Below are 15,003 nucleotides of genomic sequence, written 5' to 3'. Positions count from 1 at the left end.
TGGTATATTTATGAAATTGAATTTACGATCACTAGCGATCAAATCATGCCTGGTTTAGAATTTTGTATTTCCCAAGAAAAGACGTGTTGACTTGGAATATATGTACATACATAAGTACTTGTACGGTAAAAATGAATTCTAATCGAGATAGTTGCTTTACTTTTGGTGAAGGAATTGAGTACGTTTTAAGCGCATTATCATTTCCCGATAATACAAAAGCTACTTTCAACGCTGATGCGCAAATAATAGAAAATACCGTCGTGAACGCTATGGCAAGTTACGATCCACTGTTCCGAACTGCATTTAAAGGTCTAAGCTTGGGCGGCAGTTACTTGGATGGCATTCGGATTGGTTTACCGGATGAGTTCGATATGCACGTTAAAACTGAATTGAATTGCAGTCTAACCCCAGTTTCTGCCCGTCCGGGATTCATCTTTCTACGTGCCGACGGTAAGGATCATCACTGTATAAAGCACGTTGATGGCGAGGGATTCTTTGTTGATCGTCTTGCGGTGCAGAGTTGGTTCCGCGACAACATTACGGCCGTAATGCCAAAATTGCAGAATATACGCTGCAGTGATGGACGAGCCTACAGCATGGAATATACGGCTCATGGCTATGGAGTAGCCCACACAATGTTGGCAACTGAGCATCGTAATCATCGCCGCCAGATCTCGTTTGATTTTGTGCCTGTATTTGTGTTCGAACCAAATCAATGGCCACGCGACCAACGAAAATACCCCAAAGGCAATCGCGAGTGGTTTGCGGTGCCTCGCAAATATTTTGACAAACCTGAAGCCCAAGATCCCAGATCTTTCATTTTATGCGCCCCTTTCTGGGAGCGTTTGGTGCTGCATAAGAAACAAAATCTCAAGGACTCGCTGCGTCTGATGAAGGCGTTGCGTAATGCCAACGAAATGAGCGGCCTCGTTAGCTACCACCTTAAAAGTATTTATCTCAATGCGGCGGACGAGAAGTTGGTAACCTGGAATCAGGCACCAGGACGCATTCTAATACGCGTAAGTTGGGTGTTTGTCTTATACATTTTTTAAATAAACAAACACTGCGAGTTCAGTTTGCTAGAGAGAAGTTAATATAAACATATATGTATATACTTACAGATGATGGTCAATTTGCTGCATGCCGTGAGACTTAATAACTTGCCCTTCTACTTAGCGCCTGATCACAACAATCTCGACAAGCTGAGCGAGAAGCAGAGGCAAGAATATGTGCGAATTCTGAACAAAATTGTGAACAAATTGATACGACGTCGAGATGCTAATTACTTAACTGGAGAAGATCTCTATCAGTTGTTTGGCGTCGAAGTGAAGTGACAAGGACTTGTAATTGGATTATTTGTATTAAGTATATTTTTATTATTTTTTGCTTTGCACGTGTTATAAAGCATTTAAAGTTAGAATTTAGGCAAAAGTTCGCTAATTAGCCAAAAAACCGTCTTTATCTGTTTCTGAAATATGGCAGCATTTCAATACTCTTTTTGTATTTCTGTAACTCTATCGCGCTCTCTATGAATAATTAAATGAACATACAAACTAGCAAGTAACTTGCAGCAGGTACGTTGAGGCCTTGTTAATAAACCGTTTAAAACTATTTGCCTAGACAATAAAAATAGATATTTTTGCCGATTACGAGCAACAAGGGCAGCTGAATCGCCCAAGGATCTATGCAGTCAGTAGATCACTTTAATTGATCAACTTGATTGTCATCCCCGTTGACTCTTTATTTATCTCGATCTCAGTATCGCTGACTCTCACGATCCGAGTACTTGCCACTCAGTTTGCTAACCGAATAGCGATCGGAGTAGGCATCGTACTTGTCCGCCTTATAGTTGATCTCTTGGGGCGTGTAGCCAATGTTCTTTTGCCAGTGCCGCGTCCAATAGAGATCCTCGTTACGCACCTGTGAAGGCGTCTTCACATCGCGGCACACATACACGCAATAGATCATGCAGCCGATCAGTGTGAGGAAGCCAAATATCAAAAATATGATGCCCAATACCCTGTAAGAGGATTAGCATTAGCGAGAGTATGATAACGGAATGAATATGCACTTACCAAACGTATACGGGCTCATAGAACTGCACCACGATGACAAAGCCAAGGGTGACAAGAATAAGACCCAGATTAAGCAACAGCATCAGGCAGCAAACGCCCTTGACATTTGGGCAAAAAGGGTTTGGTGCAGACATCGTCTCGATCTTTGCGCCACGTCGGGTTGTCGATCGTCCGCTGCGACCCGTCTTCGCTGTGCTGGCCACCGAATAGACGCTGCGAGGCGCCCCACGCGACACTGGACGATGGCTGTAGCGGCTGTAGGGACAATGCTAGTTAGTTGGTAACCTGTGTGTACTGAAAGGTGCACTTGCCTGATCTCAGAGGGCGCCTTGTATGCGGCACTGGTCACATAGATGTCGCTGCCCGCATCGCCTGCCTGATCGTAGCTCAGCGCGGACGGAGCACGCGGGGGTTGTCGTGTCGGCGGTGGACCGCTCAATGAACGGGGCCCACCATTGTCTGGAGAGCTGGAGAGACCCATCTGACTGTGGCTATAGCTATGCTGCAGGTGCTGTTGCTCTTGCAGGCCATTGCCGTGAACAGCTCGATTCTTTCGTGAAGAGTTATAATGGCCCTGGGAATTTGGGGAGATTCGTTCATGAGCCAGCGTATACTCCGAGTGGCCCCGATGCGAATGCGACTCCTCGCCGTCCGTGGAGTAGCCTCGATTTGAGTGCACATACGGCGGATCAGGCGTGAGACGTCCATGTGTGGCCACATAATGACCGCCCTTCAGTCTGCAATCGGTAAAAATTATTAGTTAATCAGGTAATGCCAGTAAGAGATTTTTTAGCTTCCTGACTGGGAAAACTACAGAAAGATAGATAGATTTCCTTAGTAGGAAATGTTATTTATCTTGCGGAACAATTGTGTCAAAATTATTATTTTTAAATTACTAATAAAATATATTAGATTGAGTCAACATGCATATGCAAAGTAATGTCTGCTATTAATAATTTATTTGTATTTCCAGGCTATAATATAATATATAAAAGTTCAACATTGTTATTTTGTTCTCTTACTTTTTCACGTGCCGTTCGTGCATTTTGTCAGATCTGTCGTTTTGCCTGCCGGAGGATTGGGAAATCTACTTAATCTGCGTCTCCGTGTCCGACTTAATCGCTGTCCCTCTGGTGAGCTGTAGTAGACGGTTTGTCTGGTGATGCTTTGGGTGCCTGTATATGTGGACCGTTGTTGTCACTAGAAAGTCCCACGAGTGCTATAGCTGCCTGTGGGAACAACAATAAAACACGAGAAGCAGAACATTACATATTTGTTCCAATTAAGTTGCTACTGACTCTGGCTTGTTGCAATTTGTAGCCAGTTTTCAACTTTTAATTAGTGCGGAAAAGTTATGACTACACTCTGAATGCTGTGTGTAGCGTTAATATACAAATTACATATGATAAAACTAAGCTATCGTTAAGGTGATAAAATTATATGTTTTGTTTTATACGAGATCGAAAAACTCTCACAACATCTAAGATGAACTCTTAAGTGTTGATGAGTATCATATAAATATCATATATATTTTGTTATATTCTCTTCTCTATTCGAAAAATTGATCGTTGATCGTTGGTGATCGGGAGCGGACCAAGCGGAGTAGTTGATAAATTTGGCTGGCAATACAATTATTCAATATACCAAATATAGCCTTTGGTTTGTTTTAGTACTTTTGCGGTATATTTGGTTAGAATATTTTAAAACTAAGCTTTTATTCCAAATGTGTAGCAAGCATCTCATACTCGACTGTAGCTTTCTTAATTGTTCTTTAATTAGGTTGAGTTGGTTTTATTATTGTTGTTTTTGTTATTGTTTTTATTGAGAGTTTACAGTTCGTTGCACCGAACAGTAGAAGCAGCGGCAATATCCTGACGAACCCCATTTTGTTGCATGCCACACCCTCTTGAATACAATTCAAGTTCGTGGTATGCAAATTGAAGTTGCAACTGCAATTTGACACTTGGTCACGTAGTTTAAGCTTCATCCTAAACGTTACTGTTGCATTTACCTTTTCGTTTACGCATGCCTTTTCTTGCGCAGGGTAAGCTCACAATGACACACTTCACATTCGCAACAACCTTCAATGACAATCCAACTTAAACTGCTGCCAGAACTTTTGAATCTGTTAGATGTATGCTTCGCTTCGACTGATTAAAAATTATCCACACTAGTAAATAGTATTATTTTTATTCAGATCGGATGGATATAAGGACAAGTATTAAGAGTATTGTACAGAATGTAAAGAGGTCGCTCAATTGCCAATACTCCTGGAATATTGGACATGAGAATTATTATTGTCAGTTGCTTGATATCAATTGAGTGATTGTTTCGATTAGGCATAATAAAGGGTGTCGCTGGCTAAAACTACAGTTTGATTCTCTGTGCAGGGAGATCCCAGTTGGAACGAGTGTGGCAACTCATCTAGGCCCAACCCACTTAGTATTTCCACTGAAGTCGTATTCAGTTATTCGGTTTTTTTATTTGCCTGGCGGTGAATCGCGATAAAATTGTCAGTCTGAGACTGGACATGGACAAACGGGTCTGCATTGAGAGTGTGAGTAAATGTTTCAAGTTCGTTACGTTGATTTTAGCGCCTAGGGAGACGCACAAACACAAACATAGAATACACTCAAACTCAGAATCACACTTACACTGGGAGGCTAGTCAGACTGATGGGCGAGGGATACTTATCGCGTGGGCGTTGTCTTTCATTGTCAAATGAAAAATCGAAGCAGGGTCCTTGGCAGGCGTGTGGTCGTTATTACACAGAAAATAATCAACGCATTTCGAATTGCACCAAATGCACCATGAACGATTAAAATTAAAATTATATTAGAATTAGTCCTAGTCTTAGATCACCATCGCAGATATAACGATAAAACATTTAGAAAATGTGTTCAATGAAAGAAATTATTGAGCTTGCTAAATGAACTGGGTTTATTTAAGTGTGTGTTTCAATGTTTTTTTGTTGTACACTTTTATTGTTTTCTGACTCACGTTTCGACTTATTTGTTTTTCTAAATGCGTTTGCGATCAGTTTGGAATCACTCAGTCAACTTAATGTTCGAGCACTAAAGAAATACATAAAAAAAATGCGTGACATTTTTATTGGAACGAAACTAGTCACAACTAGTCCATCGCTGATATATAGTATATACATAATTTATTTCTAATTTATACAATTAGCTTTTGTTAACAGATCAACATATTTCTCCCAGTGTAAGTTGACTCTCCGACTCTTTGTTTCTTCGATTTCATGTCCATTTCTCTTACTTAGAGGGCTTCAAAAGCCTTTTTGCAACTCCCAATGCGTCAGTCTCCTCCACTTCTCAGTCTCCCTCTCTCTCCCACTACACTCCCACTCTATCTCTCTCTATCTATTTAGATTTGTTTATGCGGTTTGGGGTTTCGGGTTGAGTTTGAGTTTGCGTTTGAGTTCTGCTTGTTTGTTGTGTTAGGTTCACATTTGCCCTGGAGCTGTAAGCTGGAAGCAGAGCACTTCTTCAACTAATGTAAATATAAATGGAATGCCATTAAAATGTTTTTGCTTTCATATTTACCTTGGCGAGCTCACATTGAGCCTTGGCATGTGTTATAACCTTTAACGCTGCATAAACAGCATAAATAAGCCGTAAAGCAGCCGGAATCGGGCAAAAGGAATTTATGCTCTCTCTTATGTCTCTCAGCTGTCCAGGTAGCGATGAGTACATTGTAAAGCAAGTTACATGGGTTTCCCATTTTTCTTTCCTCCCCACTCCTCCCCATCCCTCTCCTACCCACCACAAATCACTCTTGTGTCTCCATTAAGCAAGGTGTCTTGCCAGATTTCACAACTTTCGCTCTCGAAACGGCACCTAAGCTTCCGGTCGTGGTGGCCAACAATGGGTTAAAGCCAACCAACGGAAGTCGCAACGAAAAACCAACTCAACCAAACAAACAGACTTCAAAACTCTAACAACAACAACAACTCCAACTCCAAACGAAAACGAAACAATATAAAAAACGAGAAGTTAATTTGTAGCAAATTGCAATGTGTCAAGTGGCAAGTGTGAAAAAAATACGTTAACAATAATCAAAACGCACCGACAACAATAAAAGCATGGCAGCACTCAAATGCATTCCATAGTCCAGTTTTGTGGTCAAGTGTCATAAAGGTTGACTCAGACAGAAACCAATTTGGAAGCTACTATGATAGTGATGGAAGCGGCGCCAATGGCAATGAATATGGTTCGGGCCAAGTCTCTTTCATTGCCACAATGTTGGGGCGCGGTTTAGAAAGTTATAGTTCCTTCCTCCTCCGTGCATCCCCTGCACCATTCGCCCAACAGTCCGCCCATCTGACTGCTCCTTCTACAACTTTGTTTTAGTACCTGAAATTTATGGGCGGCCCAGTTAACCCACATAAACTGGTGCAAGGCATTCACTCGGAGAGTGCAGTCTACATTGCAACTTGCATAGCGCCTTTCACATGCCAACGAATCGAGCCAACGCCAAACAAACAAAAGTTGGTCAAATTTAGTTGCTAATATTGGCCCAAAAAAAAGGAAAAACTAAATTACATTGGTTGTTCTATTCAACTTAGAAGCGTGGTAAAAACACTGCTGGATGAGTAATTGAATAATATTACAATTCTTGAATTTTTAAAAGCATGTTTACTGATGATCGTGAGATGCCTAAGAAACATTTCCTTATTAAACTGATATATAATTAATGCTGGGAGAACGGGAACATTATGAAGATAATGCTATCAATGCCCCATTTGTTTAATTGTCCACTCCCTGCCACTCCAGACGGAATCACATTCCGGCACTAAATCGTTGGCATCAATCAATAAATTTTAATTAACGAACCTTCCGAGCATGAAGGCTTGTATTAGTTGATGCCAATTGCAACACGTGTTCAGTAATCAGCATAATATTTGATGGCAACATCTTGAAGCTGCAACGCAACTTAGCCACTTGGGAGCTCCCATAAAAGCGATGATCTGGGTAGATACGTTAAGACGCTAAGTAGCTGACTGCTCGTTAAGCGCTTTTAATTGCTAAATTACGCGCTGCATGAGCAGCCAGTTCTCAGTTTAGTTCCAGTTTAGTCCACTACAATGTCCAAAGAGTTCATTTTTTTTTTTTGATGCCCTTATTCTATTTGTGTTGGGGACATGAACGCGCGGTTGTTAACACGCTGCCTCATCTCGCGCCTCCTCGTCCGGCCTGATGTGGCCGAGTCGGGCTTGGCCTGGTCCCATCCTCGGTTCACAGACGGCTCTGGATTGGCTTGGCCAACACTAATGCGTGTAATTAGCCGCAAAAAGCGGCAAGACCACTTAACTGATTTATTAAAACGTTTTTCCATTAAATTTTTAACCCTGCAGGCTATTAAAAGCACTCACACAACCCCAACGCACACACACAGACATATACATACACATAGCTACAAGTCTTGGCGAACATATTGGGGCAAAGACGCCGCCACAACTTGAAAACATTAGCAGCGTTTAACATTTTTCTGGTCGCTGCACAGTGGATAAAACGTATTAATAAATTGACAAAAAAAAATAGAACTAAAAATATATCTTAAGAAAGTGTAAAAAGTAGTTAAAGATAAAGTGAACTGAATCTTTGAAGATGTCACTATAGTTTTTATGAAAGTTTACTTGCGATTAGACAACAATTGTTAATAAATACTTTGGCTGACAATCTGGCATATTTTGCTTTCTATGGTATATTTTGAATGTTGTACTATATCAATATACCAAAAATAGCCGTTGGTATATTTCTTGTTGTATATTTATTCGATATATTTTCAAATTAATGCCGCGCTATCTTTCTTACTTGTTCTAGCTGGCCTTGCTATATTTGTTACCACAGTGGCCAAGATTTAGCACTATAGTGCTGACCCAGCAGACCCAGTGGCATGTCAATCTCTGCATGCTTCTGCGGATCTTGCAAACAACATTCAAATGGGGCGGACAACTGACAAAGTATTGTGACTGCAGAGGTATGGCACTTTCTAGTCATAAATGCTCGCTCACGTCGTTGTTGCGGTTAATCTTTTTGGGCTAAAGACAAGCAAATACAACGATACCGACGACAATGGCAACAGCAAGTACGTCAAGATGGCAAATGGTTAACGGTAACGGCTACAGAAATTAATAAGCGCCAAGTGTGCCCAAAGGCTACAAAGGGCGATGAAAGTGCGATTTAAAAGACATACAGACACACCCACACACATACGCGAGAGTGTGTGTGTGTGTGTGTGTATTTGCTTTATTAATTTCTGGCATTTTTTCATTATGATTGTGCGCCATTAAAATCAATGCCTAAAAAGAATTGGCCAAGCCAAAAGGTCTGGCTACAATTGCCGTCTGCTCTTGAAATTGCTGTTTCAGTTGTTGTTGTTATTATTGTGGGTAAACAATATTAAATCTCAACACTCGTGCAGAGAAAGTTGGATTTACGGTCAAAAGCCGCAATGTTTTGTCAGAAATCCCCCCATTGCCACTTTTTTTTGGTGATTTTGGTGATTCCCTTTTGGCTTGTTCCTTTTTGTTTTCATTTTCTATCGTTTTTTATTTTTCTGCAAGCTCGCTTAAAGCCATACGAGTTTGGCGGCTTTCGTTTCTATTTTGGCCATGTTCTATTGTACTTGCAACTGCTGTGGCAACTCGCAAATGAAGCCGTTGACAGCTGCCACAGCTGTTGTTGCTGATGTAGACGAGATGAAGCTGGAGATTCAGATGGAGCAGACTAGCCAACCAACTAGGCAACCAAAAACACAAATTGCTGTATTTGTGATACAGTGGGGGAGTCACGTTTGCTAAATTAATTTCAATCAGGCTGCCCAAACTGTGTAAGCCTTTTTGGACAACATCAAAGACTGAGCATCAGTAAGCTCAGTTTTTGGCTATTTTGAGAGCTTCTTCAAGACCAAATTGCAGCCGTTGGCCAGTCAAAAACTGGCATTAGCTACTCCACATTCTGGCCCTAACATAATGCCCGAGTAGATTCTAGAACGACTTCCAGATACGCTCTACAATCTTGATATGTTTAATTGTAGAATACTATTTGTGGGCCTTAACTTAAAGCGAGCTGCATTATGCTGCTCTGCCAGGCAGAACTGATAGAGATCTACCACCAAATTTAACTGTAACTTGCGGCGGATCTAAGTAGGCTGCTCGCCCCACCATTACCACAGCCATCAAGAACTATGGAGCCTGTGTTGCATGGTCTAAATATCAAATGCCGCTAAGTTAAGTTGAGTACGCAAGACTGCGAAACACTTGTTATCTAATTTTTACAGAGTTTCTATTATGTACATTGAAAATCTGGTTATTATTATAGTCCCATATTGTTAACATATATTTTTAATTTAAGGGACGAAAAAAGACGTGCACAAATGTAAAAGCAATTAACATATGCATGTACAAACAAAAATATTCTTACTCAATTTGTCGGATCTAAATCCGATGATTTATGAGATCTAGATGTTGAAATTGGAGTACAGACAGTAATATGGGGTTTTGATTTTTTCAGTTGATACCGAAATATAGTATAATATTGGCAGCTGTTTTAAATATGAGTACCAGGTATAAAAATACACAGTCGGTGCTTAAGCATCAACACCATAGCAAACTTACTGTTAGAGGAAGGAAAGAGCAACCCGTATAACTTTTGTTTTTCGGCTGAGAGCAAGTGTTTTAAACCAGCACAATAACGGCAAAGACTCAAAGTGTTAATAGCACTGCCAAAAGCAAGCACACCTCGGAGAGAACACGATTCTCTATTAGATATTTGCGGTTTCCATAAGGGAATTTTATTGAACGCGGACTGTGAAACTTCTACTTTAGAGGAGGTTTATTTTTAATTGCCTAATCTAACGGCATATTGGCTATGCCAACTGCCTGTGCTTAGCTTTATAACTCTGGCTTTTTGCCAAGTGTTCACATTTTGTAGCAATGTGCACTTGACGCGTTGCCAACGACAAAGCCAACGAATAATCCAACAAAACAGAATAACATAAAAAAGAACCACACAAATATTCGAGTCGCACATATGCAAACTCATGCAGCAGCAGCAGCAGCCGCTATGAATACCGGTCTTGGCCAATTCTTATTACCAAGTCGCCATGTTGTGGCCAATGCATGAGCTTCCCACGCTTGTTGGGTCCGGCTTTGGCTTTGCAGTTGCTCAAGGAGAGAATTGGAAGCCGCTGTTACGAGTGTTCTAATCCGCCAGACAAATCCATTAAAAAATAACATCGGTTGATATTTGTCTTCCTTTTTATGCGAGCCTAAAGACTTTGCAATGTGAAGGCAACAATCGCCGTCACCATCAAGCAATTTATAGACTTAAATGAACTATTTTCAATCTATTAAATAAATATGTATATGAAATGTACACAAATTTAAAATGTTCTTTCGAAGATCGAAGTTATATTGTCAGTGTAGATGTTGTACAGCTTCTGCGGTGTAAATTTCAGGGCCGTCTTATGCAAATTGCTTATCATTTGTATAACCTCATATTCGTCTTGCATTTCAATCAACATAAACTATCAATTGCAAAAGCAATTAGAATCGTGCACTAAAATATGGCACTTGGAATCAGGAATTTAATTGGCATGCAATAGTGACACGAGACATTAATTACGTGTTTAAGAGAACGTCAGTTCGTTCTCATCTCAGTCACTGTCTTTGCCTCTACTGAGACATGAATTAAGCCAATGATATGAGCTTCCAAATGTCAAATGAAAGTTGCAAAAATCAATTTCAAATGCTATAAATAATTATGCAGTTCGATGTGTGTGTGTGAGAGTGGCTAAAGCAGTATGATTTAGAAATGCGACTATAATTAATGGAATGATTCATCAGTTGCTACTTTTGGATAGACCCTCGCTCATTTTTATATTTTTTTCGCAAAGCATCTTGTGATTACACAATTCGATGGTTTTGTCGAGTATACAGCACATACATATGTATGTATTCGTAATTAACTGACTGCAAATTGTGATTAGCATTGATTGATTTGTATTTTATTTCCCTTCTTTGGTTGTTTAAGTATTTTGCATATGTTTGATCGTTTAATGATCGCTTGATAGTGTTCAATATATGTTAATGAGCATACGTAAAGTTAGCCGTAAACTAGTCTTAAGCATGCCACATTGTTATGCAACTTTCGCTGCAATGAATTTCGAATCTTTGCAGCATATGGACCTGACCCAACATACATAACAACACGACTATGCAAATACTCTATTTGACTGTTTGGGTTATGCACACTAATTGCGGTGTCTAAACAGTTATGTCCAATTGCTTGACCCCAAAAACAAAACTTAAAGCAACAAATTTTAATACTATCACAACATTGTCATCAACGAAAAGCACAATAAAATTACAAGAAAGACAACATTTTTGCCGCTGGCGCTGGTTTTGAATTTCTAGTTGTTTTCGTTGCGATTGTTGTTGTTTTTGTTTTTGTTGTTGTTGTTGTTGGCACTACTTTTATTCGATTGTACGTACGGCTTAGTATAGCTTGGCATGGCGTGCGCCAAGCATCGCTGCCTTTTTATCATAAAAAGCAAAAAATACGGAGACAAATAAAACACAATGCCAGCGGTGTTGTGGTTGCGGCTTTAGCTTTGGCTCTGGCTTCGGCTTCGGCTTTGCTGCTCATTGTGGTTGTTGTTGGGCCGCAGACTCAAAATTTCCAAAAGCCAGTTCTGTTATGCACAGTGGGCTTCATGCGCATGTGAAACACTGAGAAACTTCGAATATGAGGTAACCGTTATGGCAGCCTCAGCAGCAACAACAGCACCTAAAGACCCATCTGAAGAGTGTCTTTAATACCCCCATTGTCTTAGATTGTGTATTAAATTATTATAAAATCTCAGGCGAGTTGAGTGATATTTCGCTTGGAATGTATTATAAATAGATTAGCTAAGATCTAATCATTGTAAAAACATTGTAAAACCTAGAAACGCCTTTTTAGTGGGCTGTATTATTGGAGAATTTAAAACCATGCATATGGCACTATGTTGATTTCCAAGGATGACACGATTCTCATTCATACTAAATTTAATGTATATTTTATAAGAACATATGTTATGTATATAAATTTCGTTTGCTTCATTTCAGCTCATTCTAATTTGTATGCTGCAGCAGTAATTAATTTAACTTGCAATATTTATAAAATATGTATTAAAAATTCTGTAAATATAAATTTTACATTTATTTAACCAATAACTCCACTAGTGAAAAGTCAAAAGCATATCGTCATCATCAATTAACAAGTAAGAAAGCTACAGTCGAGTGTACTCGACTGTGAGATACCCGCTACCCATTTTGAATAAAATAAATATAATTTGCGGTATTTTCTCAAAATATACCGAATATACTGCAAAAATACTAAAAATATACCAAATGGTATATTTGGTATATCGACATAGTACCGCATTCAAAATATACCATAGACGGCACAATATACCAGATTGTCAGCCAAAGCAACTAAGACCCCTAGTAAGTAGGCGTTTTTGCCCATACAAAAATATTTCTTTTATAACTTCGACAATTTTTATCTGATCGCAACCAAATTTTCAGAAATCATAACTACTATAGTAGTTATTATATATACCAAAATTCGGAACTCTAGCTTTAAAATTACGCTTGTTATTCGATTTTTTTGTTTTGCGGGGGCGGAAGTGGGCGTGGCAAAAATTTGAAACAAACCTGATCTGCGTGCAGACATAACAAATGTTGTCGAAAAAAAATTATAGCTCTATCTCTTATAGTCTCTGAGATCTAGGTGTTCATACGGACGGACGGACAGACACACAGACGGACAGACGGACAGACGGACATGGCTATATCGTCTCGGCTGTTGACGCTGATCAAGAATATATATACTTTATAGGGTCGGAGATGCCTCCTTCTACCTGTTACATACATTTCCTGCCGGCACAAAGTTATAATACCCTTCTACCCTATGGGTAGCGGGTATAAAAATACTGGACATATTCATTAAATCTGCTTAATATAGTTTACTAAATGTTGTATTCAAGGAAGTCAGCAAGTTTTAGTTTTTTAAGACAATTAATTTGACTTTACCTATTTGTGTCTGGCCTTTTAAGGCTCTAAGCAATAGATGACAATTGGCAACAGACAAATGGCACGGACTAGCCACCCAATTGGGCTTAAACAACATGTGCAATTGACCAAAAGTCGTTGCTGTTGTGGTAACCAACTAATGATAATTTCCTGCACTCAACTTTACTTTGGATGTGGATTGCATGAACAGCTGTTGGGTTTCCGCTGAGCTGACAAATCTTTGCCAAATGACATAAGCGTTGAGTGAATGCAAACCAGAAGTAGAAACAGAGACAAAAAAATCCGAATCATGCTCATAAAAGGCAAATATAAAGCAACCGATCACAACTTTGACTCGAGTTGGCCTTTTCACGGTCAACCGCTGGAAATCATTCAGAATTTGCTTTCGGCGCCCACGCACTCAAAACACAACGTTTCGATATTTTTGAATCTTTCGTTTTTTTTTTTGTTTGGTATCACAAGTTCAGAGTTCAAGATAATTACGGAAATTACCTTAGGTGAGGCAGATGGGCAGATTTTAATACCATTGACACTTTGCACTTCATCAAAAGTTGAAGTTTAAGCTAAATAAAATTGCGCAAATACATGCATGGGTGTGTGAGTGTGAGTGTGTACACGATTGTGGGCTAAAAACTGGCTTACCTTCTCTGTTCATTGTTGTACAGTCAACTGCTGTTGTTGTTGGTGTTGGTGTTGAATCGCGGCTGCTGCTGCTGCTGCTTTGTTTTCGCCTTTATTTATTGTTAACGCTCCGCCAGCGACAACGACAAGTTGTTAGTATTTCGTTGTTGTTTTTGCTGCTGCTGCACACATTTCATTACACTGTCAACTGTTGCACAAAAAAACAAACAAATATATGCACAAAAGTTCGAGTAAATCGATATGTGCATGTAAATCGATAAGTATACATTAATCAAATATCGATGTACATACATATGTATGGATGTATGTATGTATATTTAAATGACGTCGTAGCCACTGGCCATGTGATCATCTGAGTGTGTGTGTGTGTGGGGAATCTTGGATTATACTAGTTGTGGCCATAAAGACAGCCAACACATGTGTGATATAATCACTTGGCATGAATGGAATATAGGCGTTGCAAATTTTCACACAACATTTACAGGCATGTAGACATAACGGAGAGGGAGACCCGGGGGTTCTGTTAACAATGGGCAAGAGCGAGAGAGACCCAACTCAAGTCGGCACAGCCAAATCGGCAATAATCTTGGCTAAAGCTAATAATAGCAGCAGGTTTTTGGATCGGCTCAAGCTGAGTTATGCGCCTACACTCTCATCGCACTCTTACATACATACACATGCACACACAAACGGCTAAACACACACACATGCTCAGAGTCTACAACGAACCAGAGGGCAACGCATGTTAGAAATATTTGCTGTGGAGTTTGCAACACTTAACAACACTTATTAACACTTTTTTTGCGCACTTCACATACAATTTGAAATAACACTCACGTAATCTGCTAAAAATAGTTGAATATTTATTGTGTGTTTGCTCTTGTTGTTGCTTTTGCTGCTGTTACTGTTCTCTGTTTTTCGAGTTGTAGTTGTTTTATTGGCTGTTTTGTTTCTCGTCGCTTTTACGGGTCTCGATTGATGGCGCTTTATCGTGGCGAACGCGTTGCGCTTTCAACTCAAACTGAACGACGCATACGTTCCCCGAGCTTTGGGCACCTGTGTTTGATCTAAACTGGACTAAAAACTTGCTTGTAAAACTGGTTTTAGACACTAAGCGCACTGTTCTCTACTCACACAGAAAGTGAGAGAAAGAGAGAGCGAGAGAGGAGACGTGTGGGAGAGCGG

At 39.8% G+C, this 15,003-nt stretch overlaps 2 protein-coding genes across 4 annotated transcripts; one reads left to right on the top strand and one right to left on the bottom strand.

Annotated features, from left to right (window-relative positions):
* Positions 1–23: 23 nt before the first annotated feature.
* LOC117572704 (cyclic GMP-AMP synthase-like receptor) lies at positions 24–1,598 on the top strand. Its single transcript, XM_034255760.2, has 2 exons — positions 24–1,019; positions 1,122–1,598. The coding sequence occupies exons 1-2, from the start codon at positions 132–134 to the stop codon at positions 1,332–1,334; spliced, it is 1,101 nt and encodes a 366-aa protein (XP_034111651.1). The 5' UTR covers positions 24–131; the 3' UTR covers positions 1,335–1,598.
* LOC117572705 (uncharacterized) lies at positions 1,348–14,849 on the bottom strand. Of its 3 annotated transcripts, none has more exons than XM_052005288.1 (6): positions 14,637–14,849; positions 13,819–14,005; positions 3,098–3,304; positions 2,387–2,812; positions 2,076–2,330; positions 1,348–2,020 (listed from the first exon to the last, which is right to left on the bottom strand). In XM_052005288.1, the coding sequence occupies exons 3-6, from the start codon at positions 3,118–3,120 to the stop codon at positions 1,756–1,758; spliced, it is 969 nt and encodes a 322-aa protein (XP_051861248.1). In that variant the 5' UTR covers positions 3,121–3,304; positions 13,819–14,005; positions 14,637–14,849; the 3' UTR covers positions 1,348–1,755. The 3 variants fall into 3 exon arrangements, with proteins under 3 accessions (XP_051861248.1, XP_034111653.1, XP_051861249.1); XM_034255762.2 differs by having other exon boundaries at positions 14,656–14,849; XM_052005289.1 differs by lacking the exon at positions 14,637–14,849 and adding an exon at positions 14,548–14,565.
* Between the last annotated feature and the right edge of the window lie 154 nt (positions 14,850–15,003).

Source organism: Drosophila albomicans, chromosome 3 (assembly GCF_009650485.2).
Source record: "Drosophila albomicans strain 15112-1751.03 chromosome 3, ASM965048v2, whole genome shotgun sequence".
NCBI lineage: Eukaryota > Metazoa > Arthropoda > Insecta > Diptera > Drosophilidae > Drosophila > Drosophila albomicans.
This window is presented reverse-complemented; position numbering and strand designations above follow the sequence as displayed.